Source organism: Mesoplodon bidens (genome assembly GCF_964165515.1).
Source record: "Mesoplodon bidens genome assembly, chromosome: 5".
In the NCBI taxonomy this organism is placed as follows: domain Eukaryota; kingdom Metazoa; phylum Chordata; class Mammalia; order Artiodactyla; family Ziphiidae; genus Mesoplodon; species Mesoplodon bidens.
In genome coordinates this window covers 11,815,710-11,837,505 of record NC_138161.1, presented here as the reverse complement: position 1 = coordinate 11,837,505, position 21,796 = coordinate 11,815,710, and the positions used below count along the sequence as shown (strand labels likewise).

Genomic DNA, 21,796 nt, shown 5'->3' with positions numbered 1-21,796 from the left:
CCCCTAGCTCTTTGCTTTTGAAACACAGGGTTTCTCCAGGCCACTACCTCCTGGCATTCTGACCCCAGCCCTCTAGACACCCCCACAAGCTTCCCTTTTCTCTGAGCTATGCTGACCTCCTCTAAGCCCAGCCAGGGGCCTTTCTGCTCACAGGGCTGTGCCCTGAGCTTCATTCAGACCCAGGGCTGGCCTGACACACAGAGAGAGACCTTTCTAGGCTGCGGTCTCCACGGATGCTTGAGAAACTGGGACCAGGCTTCCCATATGCCTCTGACCTCTGATGGCAGAGGACACAGCTATGTTCCCAAAGAATGTTCATGTTAAAAGGATCATTCTTTTCTTCTTTGGTTTTTGAACAATTTAAGCATGACCTAAGTCTATGAAAGTAACTGATTTCAGCTGGTTGAGTAGCATTGAATTTAGTTGGAAAAAAAATTCCATCGGAAAATGGATAAATTGACTGCTGGCATTGTCTCGGTGACCTGGTACCCCAAACTCCTGTCTCTCCAGGAGTTGGCTGATGCAAGCATAAAGCCACTGACCACAACAGAACAGGGGCGTTCTAGAATCTGATGGGACTGGAGAACAAAGGGGAGTGAGTGAAGTCTTCTGGTTCTATTTGAAAGGAGATCCTTGGAGTCTGTTTTAGAGCTTGCCAGTAATTGTATGAGCAGAAAAAGACTTCTCTATCTCTACTCCAAATAATTTTTTCCTAGTTGGTTGGGCTTTTTTTTCTTTTTTTTCGGTTGGGCCTTTTTGATTCGCAAGAAGAATATTTGTTTTGTGTATGTAAAGATTTTAAGAATTTCCATTGGGAACAGCAAGTAGTTTTTCATTTTATTTCAATTCACTGCATTCTTCCTTCTCTTTGAGGCTGGAGATGAGCTTTACAGCGGACACTAGCACTTTGAAATGGCAGGGTAAGTTCAGACTTGAGGTTAGTGTGAGGTTAGCATTGGGTCTGCCTCCTCCAGATGTACTTGCTTTGAAAGTTCAGAGCTTCCTGTGCAGAAAGTGAGATGATGACAACAGATGAGGCTGGATATTCTTGTTTGGTTTTTAGGATTAGAACTTTAATTCCTACCAGGTGGAAGCATAATCAGTGACTCAGTGACACGGTGAAGCCCTCAGATGCTGTGGTCTGAGCCACCCTAAGGGGTATCTGGTGAAACTAATACCGCCTTCTCTTTGCACTCAGGGGCTTCTCCTGACTGCAGGGAATGGCTCAGATCCGATGCCAAGACTCAGCTGGCAGTGCCCTGAGCCATGTTTTATGGGGGCCACTTAATATTGTGCCAATATGGTTGGGATGTTTATTGTACTTGGAAAGCAGCTGTTTATTTGAGCTAGAGGAAAGGAACCTTCTAGAACTCTCATTTCTTCACCCTGCATTGTGTCAGTTCCAGGATATGTTTGTAGGTCACCAGGCTCAACCAAGGTACATAACCTGCTATCTTTAGGAACCAAAATCTATTCCTGATAAGCATGGAAAACTCATGCCCCATGAAAGATAGAAAACTTCTAATAGCTCCCTATCTTGGAAGCATTAAAACCCAGATGCCAACAGTTGGAAAGTCCCATCTCTGGGTTGTGGTCTCTCAGTGACACAGTCAGCACTGTTAAGAGCACACTGTTTATTCAGGGAGTCCCCATTCTGGACCCAAACACCATCCGAGGGGCTGGGAGGTGGTGAGGAGGGGCCTGCCTTTGTGGCTTTCACAGACTAATTGTAGACCTAACTTTAAGTCATTTGAATAACAGCCAGTGATTGTAAAAATTCATCTCCACCTCCAAATAGTTATTTCAGTGACATGCAGGTTCAGTCAGTTCCTCCACTGAAAGGAACCCTCTTTAATCTGGCCTCGGAGAACCAGAAAACACCCACATGATAACTTGTTCAACACTATGTGTGATTGTCATATTTCAGGGTAAATTTGCCCCTACTGTATGGCAGGGTGTTTTGTGAGTCATTTTTAAATAAGATTTTGTTCTACTTTCTATACCAGCCTACATTGTTAAAATCATCTGAAGAGAGTGAATATTTTAGGATTCAAAGCTCACCAAATAAACTGTTCAGAAGTGGGCTTACGTGGTCAGCCTTGAAAAAAGTTGAACGTTTCTCTGATATTTACTGAGAATTATCCAGTAACCAGGATTTCTTTTTATGAAGTGGAAAGAATGCATATTTTTCTTCTAGGAACTCTGGTTTTGTACTTTTTTCATTGAAAAGAATAACATTCCTATGCGGCGGTGTTCCTAAAACTATGTTCCTTTGCATTTGTCCTCTCATACTAAAACCCCTTATTTCCTCCCGTTTCTCTGTCTAAACAGAATGGGGCCTGGAGCAAAGAGGGTGATGCGGGAGCCAGAGAAGGGGTGGGTGCTGGTGGAGGCTTTGCAGTGCCTGGTTGAGGAACCAGCAGCTGCCGTTCTACCCACTGTCACCGCTAGGGGGCGATCTCCCCGTTGGAAACTTGCAGGTCCCACTGGCGGATCCCTGGGCGCTGGCTCCACCTACTGAAGCTCCCGGGCATTGCTCTCGTGTAACTCACGGAACGAACTTGCTGGGTCTGAGACGGAAGGGTGGGGGCGGGGGAGGGTTAGAAGCGGGCGTGAGACTCGAACCCAGCCACCCCTGGGGTACTTGGTGACACCTTGCCTTTCTCTCCTGCTGGGGTTGGGGCTATAAGGGGTTCTTAGCCTTCCTGCCTTTTCTGCATCTGCTTTGATGAAGGCCCCTGAGATTCATCCCTGCAGGGGCCTTAGGTGCAAGTCGGAGGTGTCTCCCCACTGCTGGGCTGACGCGTGGCGGGTGCACTGGGTGAGGCGCCCTCTCCCCAAGAAGGGTTCTAGAAGTAAGGTCCTCTCTGCTTGGATTAGATAGCAGAGTCTCTACTTGGAGACTATGACTTCTGGGCTTTCGGATGTAAAGGGACTGTTGGGGCCATGCAGATCATTGCATGGTGTGTGTGTGTATGTGTGTGTGTATGTGTGTGTGTGGTGTGTGTGTGTGTGTGTGTGTGTGTGTGTGTGTGTGTGTGTGTGGTTGGTCTGACCCTCCCAGAGTCACACTCAGGACCCGCTACATAATTTGTGGGCTGAGTGCAAAATGAAAGTGTGAGGCCCCTTGTTCACAATTATGAAGAATTTTGAGGTGGTAACAGCAGAGAATTAAGCCAACACCAGGCCCCCTTCAGCACAGGGTCCCATGTGACTGCACAGGTTGGACACCTGTGAAGCTGGACCTGGTCACACTGTATTTTCAGTTGATTTTTGAAGCAAGTGGGGCTTCACCTTTGGCTTCTTACTTTGTACAGGCACAGATGGTCTGGACCAGTCACAGGGTACAGGACCCAAGCCCCTAGCTGACAGATGCACCTGGTCTCTGGGCTCCAAGTCCAGGGCAGGCCCCGTGTGCCAAGAGGCCTCCAAGCCTTTACCATTTAACCCACTGATTTGAAATAAAACCCTTCCTTTTAGTCGTTAGTCATCCACTGGGGCTTGCCTCCTCTTTGCTGGTAGGACAGGGAGGCTTTTCCAGCCTCTGCCTTTCAAGTGACCATCCAGGTGATGGCAACAAGAATGGGGAACTGGCAGGGGTAGGGTAGTGCCCAGTGCCCCTTCCCCTGGGGCTGGTTGCTGCGCCTCCACCCCCACTCCCTGGAGAGAGGGAAGCCCGTTGCCACCCTGCCCAGGCTGGTCCCTTGCTCCACAGGTGTCTGGAGGGCTCCTGCTTCAGAGGGGCAGCGGCTTCCCAGCTGGGCTCTCCCCCATGGGAACCCATCCATGAGCAGGGTGATGTGAGGAGAGAGGAAAGACCCCACTGCGTGAGTAGCCTCGAGTTCTAGAAGACCACGTGCCGGGGAGGCAGCTGACCATGGAGTTGCCCCTCCTGCTGTGTGGTTATTGTTACTTTTTTTCGCTAGCGTTTTCTAGCACTCGGCTGGATGCTCCAAAACCTTTGCACTTCTACTTTGTCTTTGCAAATCGGTTTCACTTCTACACACACAGAGCAATAATCCCGTCTATGTTTCCCGATTCTGTCTGGGATTATAAAGTTTGCTAAGTAAAAATGTTGACAGAAAGTTGAACAGAAATATCAAATTCATCTTGCATGGATTTGATGGCGTCACTCTGAACGAAATAGAAAATTATAGCTTTGTTTCTACGTGTATTGGCATCGGCCAAACTACTGAAAGTTCAGAAGTGTTTTCTAGAAGCATTTAATTAATATTGTGTCAACGTTAGTTTTCATGAATGAACATTTTGGTGTACATTTTACAAATCAACATCCTTATAATGTCATCTGCTAAATATTCACTGTTGGAAAGTAGATCTTCTAGCAAGATCTTTGGTAATGATATTTATTTTAACACATGCATTTAAAACATCCATTGCCAATAGCCCAAGTGTCTTTGAACTGCAAAACCAACTTCAGATCTTGTCTGCTGAAGCCCAGCAGGCTGAGGTCTGTACCCTCCTGACCCACTTCTTTTACCCCTTCATAGCCCTGCCTGGATAGACAACTTGGCAATCATACAATTCATGTCCTATTGCCTTAGCTACATCAGCTTTGTACCTTCACATCTATAGGTGGTCAATAAATGTGTAAATACATGTAAACAGATGAGAATCTGCAACAAAAATGTCCTGTGTATGATAATCAGCTCTTAGCTTCTGATTTTCATATAGTTTCCAGCTAAGAAAAATGCAGAATTCCACTACATAAAGTGAAAAAGTTATGCTCTTTAAATGGTTTGTCTAGAAATCTCTGCTGTATGTTTATGGTAATGTCCATGACTAAATGTACATATAGTGTGTAAGAGGCTATGGTAAAATGTTGCATAAACTAACACAGATTCTGTAGTTATAAATATTTAACTTGTTATTGTAAAATGTGATTTGTCATTGAGAGATTATTTTTCTGTATGTATATGAGAGTATTTTAGGAATCTAATTTAAGTGCATAAAACTATAGAAAAAAAATTAAAAACCTATCCCAGGAGTAGAAGATACTTAATCAGATTACTGGGGTTCAACCCAACGAAATTTCTTATATTAAAAAGAAAATCCGAGTTGCATACGTTAGAAACTCAAAGAAGTCATTTTTGAGGGGCATAGAATGTGATGAATTTAAATAAAGTGGGTGGTGTTGTGATAAACTGCTAAGTACCTTCTAGCCATGACCTTGGATGAGACCCAGGTATTTCATTAAACAGGTAGGACAGGAGGATTGAGAGCCTGTTTCCCATCAGATCTGTGTGATGTGCTCCAGAAGCTTCCATGGGTTCTGGCAGATGGTCAGGAATCTTGGGTGGACCTAACCATCCTTCTAGAGAGTTCCTGACGTGGGAGGGAGGCCACCCCCTGATCCACCCTGGCTCACCCTTTGCAGTTCTCTTTCTGGATAGATTCAGTACATCCCTTTGGTGTTTGCATTTTCCATGAAATTTCCTGGGGCATCCTCACCATCTTCACCTATGGTACACTGCTGGGTGGGTTGGAGGATGAAGTGTGGGGCTTTCTGGGTTAAGCTGTTTCTGGCACACATAACAGGCAGCACAGAGCGGCCTCCTAGGTGCCTGTGTCCATGATGGAGACCCCTGGGCAAGAGGCCTTCCTCTTTTTTCCTGTCCCAGAAAAGGGTCAGAGGTCCAGGCTACTTCTGGGGCACACACTTTTTAACTTTGCTACCAGAAATGTCCCCGCAGGCCACCTAGGGAGGGATGGAATGCAAAATCCTGTGAAACTCAAGGTCTAAACCCCTGAGAGGTGCATTCAGAGGTCATTTCAGGAGGTGGCAACCCCGTGAGTACAACCCCTCCCTTAACAAGCTGGGAATGATGAAGTGGCGAAAATAGCCAGTTCCTGGTGATCTGGGGGTGTTGCATATGGATCACCATTTGTGGAAAGTTGAGGGCCATGGCTTGAAAGGACAAATGGGGAGCGCGTGCCTTCGGTTTTCAACAAGCTGTGTGTTTCCTAATGCTGTCAACCAACAGTCAAAGCCCTTTTTCGACATGCCTGAAATTGGCAAATGCTGGAGTCCAAGTGACCTCCTGGACTTCAGGGGTGTGGGGAGCTGTGATTTCTGGAAGCTTCCTGGAATCTCTTGTCATATGAGTAATCTGCAAATCACCTTGAGGAACTGTCCATGTAGATGTAACTGACTTTATTTCCAAACATGGAGCTGTTTAGAGATCTCTGTGTTCAAGGTGGCCAGGGAAGGCCATCTAAAGCCAGCCAGCAGAAGTGGACACCACTCACCCAGAATAAGTCCCAACCTTCTTCCTGGGCACCAAGCCTTCATGGCTGGTGTGGCAAGAGGGCTGTGAGTGGGAATGAGTCAGCCAGTCAACCGCCCTTTGGGCCCTGGTTGTTCCAAAAGTCTGGGGTCAAGAAAGGCCAGAGAATGTGGGGTCCTGCCCAGTAGTGACTGCTTCAAGCCATTCCACTTAGCCTTCATCTGTTTAGAAAAGAATGTATCAATCCTGACATGAGTCCTTTGTGTTTCCAGTGACAAATGGGTCACAGTGCTGGTGGCATATTGCTCCCCTTACAGCCCTGCCCAGGGGTGGGACTAAGCCACCCCTGATGGACGTCCTGTTGACTGTAATATACTTCTGTTGCCAAGTAATGGTACTGTTTAATTTCCCATCAAAGGGAGACTATATTGTTTGATGTGTAATGTCATTGGAGTTCCAAAAATTACTAGACACTATGATAAATTGTAGAATTATGTATTTGTCTAAGGTTTGATGAAGCAGGGCCAAAACATTAGGTTTATTTTTTGTTTGAAAGAAGCTGAGGTTAGTTTTGTTGTCTGAGCATTCCTTTGGCACCTCATTATGTAAGAAATGTTAAATTTTACTGATCAAGATTATGATAACTGAGTTTTTTTTTTCCTTCTTTAAACCAGTAGCACCATCAATACAGATGGCTATTCCTGTGTATCTTGAATCTAAAAAGAAGAATCTCTTCCAAAAAACTCTTTGGTCATTTTGACCTGTATGGTTGAAATTCACATAGTTCATGAATAAAAGGAGAAAAACCAACCCTGTTACGGTGGATTGTTTTGGGTTCTTTCTGCCCCACCTCCTTTCTGAGCAGACTGACAGCTGTGCAAATGGCATCTCTTCCTGTGTGTTTCCTTTTCCCACAGACAAGGCTATAGTTGTGGAAGGAAATTTATGCAAACATAAACATAAAAAACCAAACCAAACTAACCGCCCTTTCAACTCCCCCACGTCTTCTTCAGACAAATGTTAGCACAAAGTAGAAATGGATTTCCTGTACCAAGTACTTCTGAGAATTTCAGAAGTTCTATGTTGTGTATCATGAGACATGCCAGGGGATAGTTAAGGGGAAAGCAAAAGTGGATATTGTCTTACAGAGGCATTCAAAGGGATTCCTCGGGCTTTCCCCAAAGAAGTTTCCAACACAGAAAACTCCACATGTTCAGAACTTTGACTTAACTCTGGGTCGAATTAGCAAACCAACACAGAATTTTATTGTAACCTAAATTTCCATGGGAAAGCTCTAGCATTTTCTTCAGTTCTGGTTTTAAGGTAATTCCTCCTATTTCATCACTGATTTATCTAAATATGATCAAATCCCTTAAATTCGCTGGTTGGCTTGGACACTAGTTGAATTATTATAGCATGTTAAAAAGACTGATCCTGAAGCAACAAGTCTTTGCCTTTTTTAAACCAGTAGGCCCCATTTTTGATAAACATAAAAAATCTTAGGCCTTTTCCTTGGTTGTTATTTGAAGTTCTAAAAATAAATTAAACGTCATTGAAAAACAAAGAAAATAAAGTACTTCTTCCAAACTACACCTAGTTTTCTGCGAGATTGACAAGGTCCCCCTTGGTGGGTGGAGGGAATCACTGGTATAAAACATGTTGAATAATGCCTATTTCACTACATTTAGTAGCCAGCATAATCAAGGCAATATTTTGTTCTAGAATATCTATTGCTTTCCTTCTAATTACAGAAGTAATATTTGTTAATGCAGATAATTCAGCAAACACAGAAAAATGCAAAGGAAATAAAATCACTTAATGGGGTATTCTTCCACACAAAAATAAATGTTAGCATTTTGATGCACATTATTCCTGTTATTTTTCTGTGCATGTGTGTGTGTGTGTGTGTGTGCATTGCATATGCATTTTAGATGCTCTTGTACTATTTATAACTAATAAACTTGAACACTTCCCTTATGCAAGGCCCTGTTCAATTATACAATTTACATAAATCATCTCACATATTTTGACTGCTTTCTTTTCAATCAGATCTATATCTATATAGCTATATCATCTATCTACCTATCTATATCTATCATCTATCTATCTATCTATCATCTATCTCCATTCTTCAACAACTTGATTTTTAAGAACTTCATAGTATCCCATTGCCTGAATGTATTCCAGTTTAGCCTAATTTTTAAAAAGAATCCTGAATGGTTACATGTTGAGGCTGCTTTAAAATTTTCACCGTGGTAAAAAAGTGCCGTGAAGAATATCATTGTCCACAGATCGCTGGGTTAATCTCTGATGACCACGTAAGGCAGTGTTTGAATCATTTCACCATTTCCTCCCATTTCTATGTGCTTAATTTACAGGGAGGTTGTTGAGTTTGATTCTGAAGGATATGGGCAGTGTAACCCCCAAAGATATTTTGTCTTTCAGCCGTCACGTATCTTGGAAACTTGTGGTTTGACAGGGGTATGCAGTGTGTGATGCCCTGTCTGGTGCAGTGTGAGCCCCGCTGCCATCAGGAAGCAAGCCAGGAGGAAGGCAGGTGAGTCTTGGCGAACCGGAGTGTTGGCTGGGTTACAGACGCAGCTACTGAGACTTAGAGACCCATCATCCCGTGGCTTCAATGACAGGTTTATTCTCCCTCATGTTAACAGCCCAGAGGTCCGAGGTCAGGCCTGGCAGGGCCTTGGAATCACTTAGCTTTTACCTTGAAGTGCAGCTGCTCCAGCTCCCCCTGTCTCGTCCTCATCTAGCCAGAGGGAAAGGGAGTTGTGTGCCTGGTTCTCGTGAGGCCAGTCGGGAAGCCACACACATCATTTCCTCTCCTCTCATCCGCTGGAACTTAGCTCCATGGTCACGTACCTCAAGGGAGGCTGGTAAATGTAGCCACCGGCTGGGTGGCCAGATGTCCAGCTGAAAGTTAGGTGACTGGATACTGGGGCCACACTCCAGTCTGAGTACTCCCGGCTCCTGGGAAAGAACCGCCAGACCCAAAGTGGTGTCTCTGTCAGTTGACATGTTAGGTGATTGTGGAGCTGGTTTGCCAGGAGGAGGCCAGATTTTCAGCAACGTGACAGCCAGGAGGGAAATGTCATGGCAGATGGAGGGCACATTGATCTGAGCCCTAGGATGTGGCCCTGGGTCCCTCATTGCCCTGAGGACTTCCTAGCTGGCGTCGTCCCGCCCCTGCCCACCCAGGGGTAGCTCTGGGAAGGGAATCAGTTTGCTGTCCAGACACTTGGAGGGTGACCAAGGAATGGGCGCCTGCGATGGCTGTTTTCTGGACCACTCTATCTTCTCTAACAAGGCCCACAGGAGGGAAAGTGTAGGGGAGAGCTGACCTGGGCTAAGGGGTGAATCGGGAGCATATTAGGGATAAAGTGGGACGGGACACAGGGACTCACCTAAGGTTAGCTTGGCTTGTTGGCTTCAGTGATGAGGGACCATGTGCCAGGGTGTGGCCAGTGACAAGCTGGAACAAGCTCAAAATGGGGCAGAGGTGGGGGCAGGAATAGTGTAGGACCTGGGCTCTGGGACCTGTCCCACTAGTCCTCCAAGCCCGTGGTCCTGAGCAAATCTCTAAGGCCCCTCCATCTCTTTCCTCATTTGTAGAATGGGGTGATGTCTGTCCCACCTGGACCACAAGGCTGTTACAAAGCTTAATAAGATATACATGAAATGGCCTTGAAAACTGCAGAGCATCCTTCAATTAGGGGTGTTATGTCAGGATTAAGGGCATTTTACTGGGGAGAGACTTCCCTGGAGGACTGATGGAGCAAGTCATCCTAATGATCTAGTAGGAACCAGGGGTTCTGAATGACTCTTGAAGACGGGAGATTCTGGCAGGCAGAATGACTTGCCAGATGATCTTGCTTGAGTGACTACTACCTGTCAGGTGCAGTGTTTAACGCCTGGGGTCAGATGGCCCAGAGATGTCAGAGGCCTTTGGACCGGTAACCAGCACCATTTGCTGACACCTTTACATCTGTGAGACCTGGTACTAAGCTCATCATCATCTTGCTTCACTCTCGCAGCTACTCTGGGAGTGGGCATTACTGCTTCTTCCATTTACAGGGGTGGAAACCAAGCCTTGCAGGTGGGACGCTTCATGGGTTGGATCAGCAGAGGCTTGCACGTACACCCCCCAAATGCTCCAAGATGCGTTCTCAGTCACCTCGCCTACTGTTGCAGAGAGCAAAGCAGTGAACATCATGGGACTCACCGCGGACGGCATGTCGTATCCCCTCTTATGAAACTTCCTGTTGAACGAGTTTTGTAGAGTGGTTATTACTCCCGACTAGGTCACTCTGCAGTCTGGGAAAGGGTTACTACCCCAGTGAAGTAACACATTCACTGTGGCTTCAGATGTTCTAGTCCTGTCAGGATGTATTTTATGACCTGAAGTATGGTGGCTGCATGCACACCAGGTTAAGTGTTTTGAGATATCTCTTCGGGCAGTTTCAGGATAATTGTAATTATCAGAGAAGCAAAAAGATTTATTTCGAGTTTGGCTCCCTCAGCCTGGCTGGAAAGGCCTTAGTTGGGAGGACCAATGGGCAGAAGTTCTGCTACACGGCAGGGACTTGCATTTATTTATTTATTTACATTTTTGGCTGCGTTGTGTCTTCATTGTTGCATGCGGGCTTTCTCTAGTCGTGGTGAGCAGTGGCTTCTCTTGTTGTGGAGCACGGGCTCTGGGCGCACGGGCTTCAGCAGTTGTGCCATGCAGTCTCAGTAGTTGTGGCACACGGGCTTAGTTGCTCTGTGGCACGTGGGATCTTCCTGGACCGGGGATCAAACCCGTGTCCCCTGCACTGGCAGGTGGATCCTTAACCACTGCGCCACCAGGGAAGCCCCAAAGAGCAGTGACTTCTAACAATCAGTGTACCTTCCATTGGAATACCTGCTCCCAAGAGGGGAGAAACTCCTGTGATCCTGTTCTGTGCAGACACTCCTGGCCATTCCTTGGTTCAGAGGACATTCTCGGGGGCTGTGACAGCCAGCTGGCTGAGAAAGCTGCCATTCTGCTGCCTACTCTTGCTAAGTGCACAGCTCTGATGGGGACCTCTGTGCTCAGTGGGGCTGAGGGAATGAATGCTTGTTAGCAGAGTAACTGCTTTTAGGTTTTCTAGATTCTAGACTAGAGGTATCTTTTTGGAAAGAATCTCTCTGAAAGCTTTTACAGAAAACATTACTGCCTTTAAAAGTAGGATAATGTGGAGGGTGGGACCGTAGGACAAATCACTTTGGACTCAAACAAGTCAGAATGCACACGCTGGAAGTACTTGTTAGAGTTCAGCAGGTGAGCACAAGCTGGCCCTATTTGAAGGACTCTGTGCAGCCCAGTCACCTGGCTGACGTGGGACCCGAGGGGCACAGCAGTAGGGGCTGGCCCACGTGCTGCAGAAGCAGCAAGCGTGAAGCAGCAGAGGACGAGCAGCTGCCAGTGGCTGACCAGCGTGGGCTCAGGGACCACTTTCAGTGTCTGACGAGAGATGGGCCCCAGCACTTGAAACTTGGAGATGACAACCGGTTTGCTTTACCTTAACTCCACGTGCAGGCTCGGGGCTTGGAGACAAAGGAAATGAGGTAAGATACATGAAGTACTTAACAGTCCCTGGTATAAAGGTTAACTTTTTCCTAAGGGATACAAGCTTCCATAAATTCCTAAGAATAATCGACACAAACTAAATTCCAAGGGGCCTTTTAACCTTTAAACTAAGGGGATCCTGAAAGACATAAAAATAAGGCTCCTTATATTTCCACTTTAAAAGACAGTAAACATAGTCCATTCTGTTCAGGAAGCATTTTATTGTTGCTCCAAGTTTAAGAACTTTCACTTTTAGGAAATCAACACTTTTAGGAAACCTCCCGCATCGCTTTGCTCAGCTTCTGAATCTTGGTTTTTGCAGACATATCAACATATTTCTCTCCAATACGGACAATCATTCCACCCATGATTGATGGATCAATCTAGGAAAGAAAATAGGTTGGAAATGTGAAAACACATTGACATTTCATTAATCAAAAAGAAAGGTGAAAAAGTGCTCTGAAAAGTCTACGTGCTACATAACTGTAAGCGGTAACAATTGTATCTAGAAAATGACAGAAGTCAAATTGTGAATGGACTCAATAATCGTTTATATTGAATATAAATATGAAGGTTCTACTGTAGGCAAGTTTTTACATAACCAAATCTAATTTTCCACTTTCTACAGCCATTTTAGGTGTCAAACAACCTGAGGAAACGTACCGTACGTAATTAAAAACCTACCTTAACTTCCAATTTCAATATTTGGCCTTTACTTAGGAAGCTCTTCAGGACTGTTTTTAATTCGGTAAGAGTGGCTTCATCTAAAGGCTAAAAAAGGACAAAACCATTCTTTAAATTTAGATAAAGCAAAACAGCAAGTTACTATAGTTGAAGGAGAGAAAAAACATCCCTCTGGCAACATATCACCAAGACAGGCCTTGTGAATTCCTGTTAGACACTTGAGGACCCATCCTGGAGTTGTGCTGCAATGGTCACTCATCAATGCTGGTGTCGGGGTGTGCAAAGGCCTCACAACACCACCTGGGCAGCTCACACTGGGAGGTTAGGTTCACTTACTGCCCATCTCTACTCCATGGTACTAGCAGTACAACTTAGAAGTAACGATTAGGGGAAAAACCTGAAGTTTATAACGCCTGAGGATGCAGGCCTCTCCTCCATGCAGCTCCCCTGGGTGCAACCTGGGTCTATTATTCCCTTGGATGAAAAGCTGCAGTTTGACCTGGGATCTGTGGGTACCAGGAGCTCTGGCATGCCGCTCCACTCTCTGCAGCTTACAGAGAGCCCGGGCAGGCGGCTGGCTCCTGAAGTCAGCTCAGCTCTGTAATCTTGTTCCTACAGAGCAAGCGCCCTGACCATCCAGACAGTGTTCTCTCCTTTTTGCCCCAACTTTTACCCCCAATTGGGTGAGAACGGCAAATGTTGCCGAAGGAGCGGCGTTTCACTTGTCACAAATCCTACCTCCCAACGCACACACCCAAGAGTCCAAAAGCTAGCAAAGAAGCCTTTAAGCTCTGCAAAGATCCAACAGTGTCTTTCGGAGGGTGGTGGTGGGGAAGTCTATCAGTGCTCCATCAATCATTCGCTGAGGCTCTGAGGTTAGAGAACTCAGAAGTATACGCCCACCTTCCATTCAGACACATGCTGCGTGCTAAGCACCCGTGTGTGCCAGGCATTTTATACCACCACCTCCTTTAATCTGGACAACTCCGGGAGGTCAGGAGTTATTGTTCCCATTTTACGTGTGGGAGAACTGAGGCCCACAGTGGTTAAGAAGAAGTCACCTGGGCAGGAGGGATAAATTGGGAGACTGGGATAAACATATACACACATAGATATATACACGTATAAAAAATAGATAACTAATAAGAAACTAGTGTATAGCACAGGGAACTCTACTCAATACTGTCACGCCCTATATGGGAATAGAATCTAAAGAGTGGATATATGTATAACCGATTCACTTTGCTGTATACCTGAAACTAACACAACATTGTACATCAACTATACTCCAATAAAAATTAATTAAAAAAAAGAAAGAACTCACCTAAGTTCCCACCAGCAAGTGAGGACTAGAGCCAATATTTGAAATCAGTCTATTTCTAAAGTCTGTGCCCCTAGTCATTAATCAAGGTGTATATATATATATAATTTTAAGGGTGGAAATTATTTACCCGGGAGACTCAACGTCAAAAACATCAGCATCAGTTGGTTCTAAGAAACTTACAGAATCATGTCCTTGTCATCACTGAAGAATGACCTGCACCAGTGCTTGGCCATGGGGATGGCGTGACCATCTGGCCAGGGAAGCCTGGTCTGAGCTCTATGGTCCAGGAGAACCAGTGCAGTCGCGGTGGCTCTGGAGAGCATTTGAGCTGTGTCGATTCTCAGCCAGGAATGTGCTTTGGGGACACCAACTCCTGAACTACAAATGTACGAATAGGTACCATGTGCTGCAATGTCTCCTTGATATTATGCTCTTTTGGAGAGTCAGAGTATCTTTTCAACACTAGAAATATTAATCTAGGTGAGGTCAGGTGCTGCGTACTCCAAGGAAATCTACATGCTCTATTGATAATTAAGCCCCACAGACTGTTTCCCTCCCTTGACTGAACTACAGTGGGAAGAGAATACATACTTAAGACAACAACAACAAAATCAATTCTGGGGAGGCAGTGCAGATTACCTCTGACTTCTGAGAGAGAGGCCTGTGTTCAAATCCTAATTCCACACTCTGTGACCTCGAGCAAGCAACTTATTCCCCTGGGCTTCAGTTTCCTCATCGGTAAAATAAAAATAATAACACTTCTGCTTCACACAGACCTTTGATATTAAAACAAAGTGTCCAGAATAGTGTAGGTTTCAAAATTCAGTCCACTTCAGCGAGTCAGTAAGACCAAAGGGCGCTTCCCCCTTACCCCTTCCCACTCACCACCGCAAAAGATTAGACACTCATTTCAGTAAACTACTTAGTGTGATATTTACAAAATAACTTAAACCTGTAATGGAACATAAACCAGTATTCCCCGACACATTTTTAACCCAATCTACACTCTTTATGAATAATCAATGGTTAGGGAAGCACCAAGAAGACACGCTGGCCCTTGCAAAGCAGAGGTTCACAGAAGCTGGTATAAATGAAGCAAACCGCCCAAGTGCCAAGTCGCCTGTCCCGATTTCTTGATTTTGGCCTTTTTCTTTTTGCTCTGCAAAATGTGACACAGGGGATGTCAAGGCAAATGCAGCAGCAACAGCCCGTCACCTACAGATGCGGTGGCAACTGTGCAAGGCACTTCTCCCCGGTGGACACTCATCATGGTGGAAAAGGCAGAAATGACCCCAGCGGTATTGTTCAAGCGACCATTTTCAGCAAGCAAATCTGGGAAAGTAAAGGTATTTCACTTAAATCAGGTCATTCATGAAGCATTATATTCACCTCGAACGCAAACTTAGATTTGTGGCCTTAAAATTCAATGTCATTTAAGAATGTGAATGGAGAAGATGCAACTTGTTATTTAAAAAGAATATTCAATGTTCAAAAAAAAAAAAGCCTGAACAAACAAGGATTTAAATTTGTAAGGGTGTGTGTGTCTTACATGGATTTGCAATAGATTTCTTGATACAGCTTTCAATCTGATTTTCAGGTTTATGCCACAGATAGCAGTGTTGGCCACAAATCCTGAAACTAACACACTGTCTGTATTCATTACACACTTTCCTTGAATTCTGAGTGATCATGGGATTTGAAAAGCAACTCAAATGTACCAAAGAATGGAAATGTCTTCAAGGACAGGGGCACAGCCACTGGTTACAAACCATTTTCTTGGTATGAGTCCCACTGGTCTCGTCCATGGGTTGAAACTATGCAATCAGACATTCTTGCATCTTAACATCCTTTAGACAGTGCTCCCCAAACTTTAATGCCCAAACAATTCACCTGGGGAGCCAATTAAGATGTGGATTCTGATTTAGCAGGTTGGGGTAAGACCAAGATTCTTCACTGCCAAAAGGCAGGTGATGCTGGTGTTCCTGGTCCATGGATGACAGTTTCAGTAGCAGAATTTTCAGAGACTTCAATAAAAAAGATCTAATACTTACTGATCAGGTTGGACGTGAGGGGAGAAAACTTCTCTTTTGCTCTCATGTCGTTCAGGCTTTTCATTTTAATGGAACGCTTTATATAGGGATTCATAACAGAAGCAGCCATTTTGGGTTCCTTCAAGATTTGCTAAAAGTACCAAAAAATAATTTCTTAAACTCTTTAGAGCATAAATGATCCTAGCTGCCATACACATACGTTGTGATGAATCATATATTTCATGAATAAAATTAGCACTCTCAAAGCACATGAAGAGAAGTTCACAATCACAAAAGTTTTTTTGCTTTTAAGATGATTTTACAGAGGATACAGTATTTCGTGAAAATACTTAAAACCACTTTAATGAAGTTTCTTAAATTTACTTTTGCCTTTCAAGAGAGATTATAGAAAAACTAAGCAGCCAAAAGATTCAATTCACCACATATTTTAATGTATCTACTATGGGTAATACTCTAGTTTTTCCCATGCTAAGAGGATGCTAGTGATGCCCACACTCAAGTGTAGACCTAACAAGATGTGCTGACTGCAGGCGGCCTCCTGGCCTTTCCCTCGGAGGGGGCTCTCCCTCTCAGGCTGACCTGGATTCTGTCCTGCCCCTCAGAGAGCTCAGGAGAACCAACCCAGCGCTGTGCGGGAGCTCTGGGGCTTCCAGAGCAGCCTCAGTCAGTCTGGGAGGAAAAACGGCCAAAAAACGGGAGTGCAACTACCATGAGAGACACCACTTTGTCTCCGTTGTGTTCCGTCACCAATGTCTGGTCAGTGATCACGTGCAGCTTCCAGCACTCCGCTCCCCCGAGTGTCAGGCCAGAGCTCCAGCAAGCCACCGGCTGCTTCCATTTGGGCATCTTTCAGTCCTGCACCTCTATTAGCCCCTCAACCCCTCTGTCAGCACCCTCTCCCGGGCTCCTGGACAATTACTGTCTCTGATTCTAGCTACCTGCCTACACTGCCATCTAATGCTAAAACTTCAACTTGAGCGACCCCAAAGAAACAATATTTTTCCATAAAAACTGCTAGTTTATACAAACTACAAGCATTCCGGAGTTGGAACCATACAGTTTTTCATGTTTCTTATAAAATTATTGTCTGTTAGGACGAAAGTTCCCACAAAAGCTCAAAACGAAAAAACGAACAAAACTTATTGTTCCATACAACTAGTCTGTGAAGGTTTTTATCCCCTCTAACAAACAGTAAGATTAAAAAAAAAAATCTTTAGAAGTTGATTAAAAATTACAAGAAATTCTTAAAACGTAAAATCAAAACAAAGAGCACAACTTTCTCTGGAGAGATTATATACTAGCTGTATATCCCCCTCCTTTAATGCAGAACTTACTGCCAGAGGTGGGAACTAGAAAGTACTGTACTGTATAGAGTACAGTAGTATAGGATCTTTATTTCAAGCCCGGGATGTGAGTGAAATTGCAGCCCTCCGTCTCCTGTTGCTGACGACCCTTCAGCTCCACCATCTCCCACCTCCTCTCCCTCCTCCAGTCAGTAAGTCTTCTTGCCTGTGCACTCGATGCCAGCCCCTGGATGCCAGCTGTTGCACTGTACTGCTGTACTTTTCAAGGTACTGTACTGTAAGATTACAAATGTTTTCTTTATTTTTTCTAATGTTTTTTATGTATTATTTGTGTGAAAAGTATTATAAACCTATTATAGTACAGTACTATAGAGCCGATTGTGTTAGTTGGGGACCTAGGCTAACTTTGTTGGACCTACGAACGCGCTCTTGGAACGGAACTCGTTCGTATGTAGGGGACTTACTGTAAAAGGAGCAGGGGAAGAAACAAAATGTGTAGTAACCTGTTAACTAGAAAACTCAGGGGAAAGTGCAGTGGGGATTCTTCTATTTAAGTTACACTGTAGGCTTCTGTTAATTCAGTTCATTTACTCTTCTCTTCACGTTTAAAAAACATGTAAAAATAAACTTTCCCCTGTAGCCTCGTGGTCTTTGCCAGTTCTCTATTATCGTCATGAAACTCTTGCACCGTCACTAATTTTCCTGCCCAGCATGCTCTGCTCATTTTCTCCTCACAAAAGGCTTCATAAGGAAAATAAATTCCCAGTTAGACAAAATCATAATATATTCTAAAGACTGTTTTGGAAATACCTGGAAACACAAGCCAAGATTCTCAAGGTGACTTTTTAATTCTCTTTTGAAATGACAATGTTTCTTAAATTACCATCTTAAATTTAGATTTTCCATTTCTTCTCTGAGCCCCAAATCCTGGCTCCTAATATTCATATCCTTCCCTGCGTCAGTTGGTACCTGTTATACGATAGGTTCAGAACGATAATACCCGGTATTATTACTATCAACATCATTACAGAAAATATGTTTTTCCTTTTTCTTGCAACTCTTTCTCTTAGGATATACCTCGTTAGGGATGCAGAGTCAAATATCTAAGCAAAATATACACAATGAGAACTTAATAAGTAATGAACAAGAAAGGCTACTTACTGCTACTCTCAACAATTCCTTTTCTACTTGTTCCAGTTTATTCTGTTTCGATGCAGCAGAATAAAGAGCAGTGGCGTAGCGGCCTTCGATACCGTACACCTGAACAGGTGGCTTTAAACAAAAGGGTGGAGGAGGGGAGGAAGAGCAAAGGAAAATCAGTTAAGACAATACTATGGTGTCAATAGTAGAAAGAAATATTTGTAATTAAAAAAACACATCTTTTATAGCACAAAACAGTTTAAACATGTCATCAAAGAGCTGTCCTGAATGACAATTTTCAAAATGAGGGACGTTTCCTTGGCCAGGTCACTCCATCTGTGAGCTTCCAATGTCTCATCTTAAAACGAGGGGTTTAGGAAACATGGTGTCTGAAGTCCCCTTCCGCTCTAACTATCTACAATTCAACTATGTTAATTATGAGATGAGCTTAGGATTCCTTTGAATTCAATAACTACTTAGTTCCAAGTTTGGGAGGTTTTAGACACTGATAGAAGGCAGTTTTGAACATGTTAGAACCAGGAAAACAGGTGTTTATGAAACATACACAAGCATACTTTTATACATTTCAGAGTAATACTGCAGATATCCCTTACAGAGCTCCATAAATGTTCAGTTTAATGGAGCCCTTTAGCAATTTACTAAGTGCCTGAGGCTTGAATTATTTTTTACAATGAACCACTGGCTTTTTTTTTTTCTTTTTTTTTTTGGCGGTACGCGGGCCTCTCGCTGCCGTGGCCTCTCCCGTTGCGGAGCTCAGGCTCCGGACACGCAGGCTCAGCGGCCATGGCTCACGGGCCCAGCCGCTCCGCGGCACGAGGGATCCTCCCCGACCGGGGCACGAACCCGTGTCCCCTGCATCGGCAGGCGGACTCTCAACCACTGCGCCACCAGGGAAGCCCGAACCACTGGCTTTTAAAACCACACTACCATCAATGTATGACTACATATGCTTAGTGGTACTGTGTGATGGTAGTGGAAAAGCTTAGGCTTTGGATGAGCAAGATTTCGTTTCAGTCCAGCTTTAAGACTAAGCTGAATAACCTTGGGCAAGTTTTCCCAAAGCCTGTTTCCTTTTTTGTAAAATGGGAAGACCAGCTGCCTCCCAACACTGTTATCGGGTTTTAAGAAATTCTCCTACTTAAAGGTTCTGCGTGGGCCTGTCCCACGGCAGGCATTCAACATTATTCCGTCCCCTAGCCCCTCCACCCCCACCATATCTGGGGAACCACAAATCATGCAGAGAGGTTTAGGGGTAACTATACAAAATCCATGCCCTAAGTGCACTGCTGTTTCATTCACACACATTCATCTGCTTTACAATTACAAAAGACATACCCTCACAAGCTTGGCAAACGGCCTGACCACAGATGTACTGAAGCATCGCACCTTTAAAACAAAAAGACAAAGTAGATCAAATGAGACTACTTAAAGGACTTCTGCATTTAAACCTGCAATAATAAACAGTAAACATGACTTCTAGATGATTCGCTTCTCATGTTTCTTTGTATCATCACACAGATTACATGAGGGTGAGCTGCTCTTTATTACCTAGGAGTAAATTTCCCCACTGAGAATCATTCCAGGTTGCTTGGGAAATTGCTTTTCTACTTCTAACTTCCTAGTTTACTAGGAATAGGCTGGGGCAAGCACACCACTATGAGAGAGAAAACACTAAGTTTGGTGAAATATGTCTTCCAAAAACATTTAACAAGATTTTCGGCATTTATATTACCACCCTCGAGCATGATTTTAATAAAAAGTGGGAGGATTCCAGGCATGATCTGCAAGAGATGGACCTTCTTAGAATCCAAATGCTATCTGAAAACACAGACGAATTCTTTGGGTACTCCAGCCGTCTGATGTGAGAACAGGCCCTAGTACCTTGTCTATCAAAATACTATCTTGATATTGTTGAGATGGTATCTTGTCTATCAAGAGTTGGAATCCAGAGTTTAAAAGGCACCTGCAAAGGCACAGGTCACCCTCAGACAATTCCAGCTCTAAGTGTACTATACCGGTTGTGAGGATTAAAAGACTTTATAACAAACACTTAATGGAAAACTTACGGAAGCTGTACGCTGTCATATGTAAAGCATCATGTTAATATAACGAGCACGAATTTTCTTTCCAACTCTGTGGATTCGAATCTCAGCTCTACCCTTTATTGGCTGATCAGCCAAGGACGAGTCATTTTAACTTTTCGGTCTCACTTTTTTATTAAAACGTGAAATGTGCTTTTACAAATATTCCTTAGCATTACTGGTGACCCCGGCCAGGTGTGACCACCACAACAAACAGAGATCTCCCTTCACCTGTGCCCTTCAAACCAGCTGCCTCTCGCGGCTGTGCTCAGAGGACGCCAAGGTAGGACACGCGCAGCCCCAAGCCCACCGGCCCGCGCGCATCCCGGGGGGAAAGCGGGGCTGCCCAGGCCGCCTGGCGTCGCCCCCCACTCGCCTGGCCCCGCGATCTTGAACGGCGGCCACGCTCCCCAGCTGTGGCCTGGAACCGTGGGACTTAGGGGTCTGGTACGAGTCACCCCAGGAGGGCTTCTCTCGTTGGCTTTTAGGACCTCCGTTCTCTCACCTGCAGGGAGAACCGGGACACTGCGGGCGCGGCCATCTTCTCCTGGCGGCTGTAGGTCAAACCAGAGTTGGCAAAAGCGACCAAGAGCGCACGCGTGCGTCAGCGTAGCCGCTCGGCCTGCTGGGAAATGTAGGCGTAGGTCGTCAGGCCGCATGCGTAGGGATCTCTCTCAGGCTGGGAGTTGTAGTCCTTCGAAGCGAGTGGTCAGGGCTGGACCCACAGGGCTGGGGGGTGGGACTAGTGGGCTCAGACAGCACCTGGAAATGAAATTCTAGAGTTACTAAGTGACCCTTATTGTAGAATACATATAGTGCCCCTAGCTTAAAATTTCCATTTAGATAAGTATGGTGGCATTTGTTCCATTCCACATTCATCACTAGCATCATTAGCGTGTTTACCCTTTCTTCCTACCACGCTAAAAGGTGATCAAGCGCAGTTCCTCGCGCTGTATGTATATATAAACCCCGAGCCTTACAGCTCCAGCAGCGGACACTACGTGCCCAGTACCTGGGCCGTGACTGCTCCTGCATACCTCTATCCCACCTCCGCCCCATCTCACCTGAGTACAGCACTGACCTCTTGGTTTGTGCGGACGCATGAGGTTCTGGTGTTTAAACACTTCCTTCTGGGTAAGGCAGAGTGATTATCTGAGAACCATACCTAAAAATAGAACTGGTGTTTGAGCAAGTGTGACATTGAAACTGAGAACCCAATACTAGCTTTGGCTAGTTTCTCTGCATTCATAAAAACAACCTATTTTCAACCCACTTCCCCCTAAATGGAATTTACTCTAATTTTCTCTTGTGTACAGAAGAGAGTTGGCTGTCGGAGCTTGG

At 44.8% G+C, this 21,796-nt stretch overlaps 1 protein-coding gene across 1 annotated transcript; it reads right to left on the bottom strand.

Annotated features, from left to right (window-relative positions):
* Positions 1-12,051: 12,051 nt before the first annotated feature.
* ATP5PO (ATP synthase peripheral stalk subunit OSCP) lies at positions 12,052-21,064 on the bottom strand. Its single transcript, XM_081234651.1, has 7 exons — positions 20,961-21,064; positions 19,710-19,760; positions 18,375-18,485; positions 15,910-16,039; positions 15,078-15,190; positions 12,535-12,621; positions 12,052-12,233 (listed from the first exon to the last, which is right to left on the bottom strand). The coding sequence occupies exons 1-7, from the start codon at positions 20,994-20,996 to the stop codon at positions 12,120-12,122; spliced, it is 642 nt and encodes a 213-aa protein (XP_081090777.1). The 5' UTR covers positions 20,997-21,064; the 3' UTR covers positions 12,052-12,119.
* Positions 21,065-21,796: the final 732 nt, after the last annotated feature.

Bases quoted from the DNA above. Each gene is read 5' to 3' on its own strand.
- ATP5PO (XM_081234651.1), bottom strand. From the start codon at position 20,996: ATGGCCGCGCCCGCAGTGTCCCGGTTCTCCCTGCAG. The intron at 19,761-20,960 runs GTGAGAGAACGG...TTTGTTTTAAAG, and splicing joins TGTCCCGGTTCTCCCTGCAG to GTGCGATGCTTCAGTACATC. The intron at 12,622-15,077 runs GTAGGTGACGGG...GTCCTTTTTTAG, and splicing joins GCACAGTTGCCACCGCATCT to CCTTTAGATGAAGCCACTCT.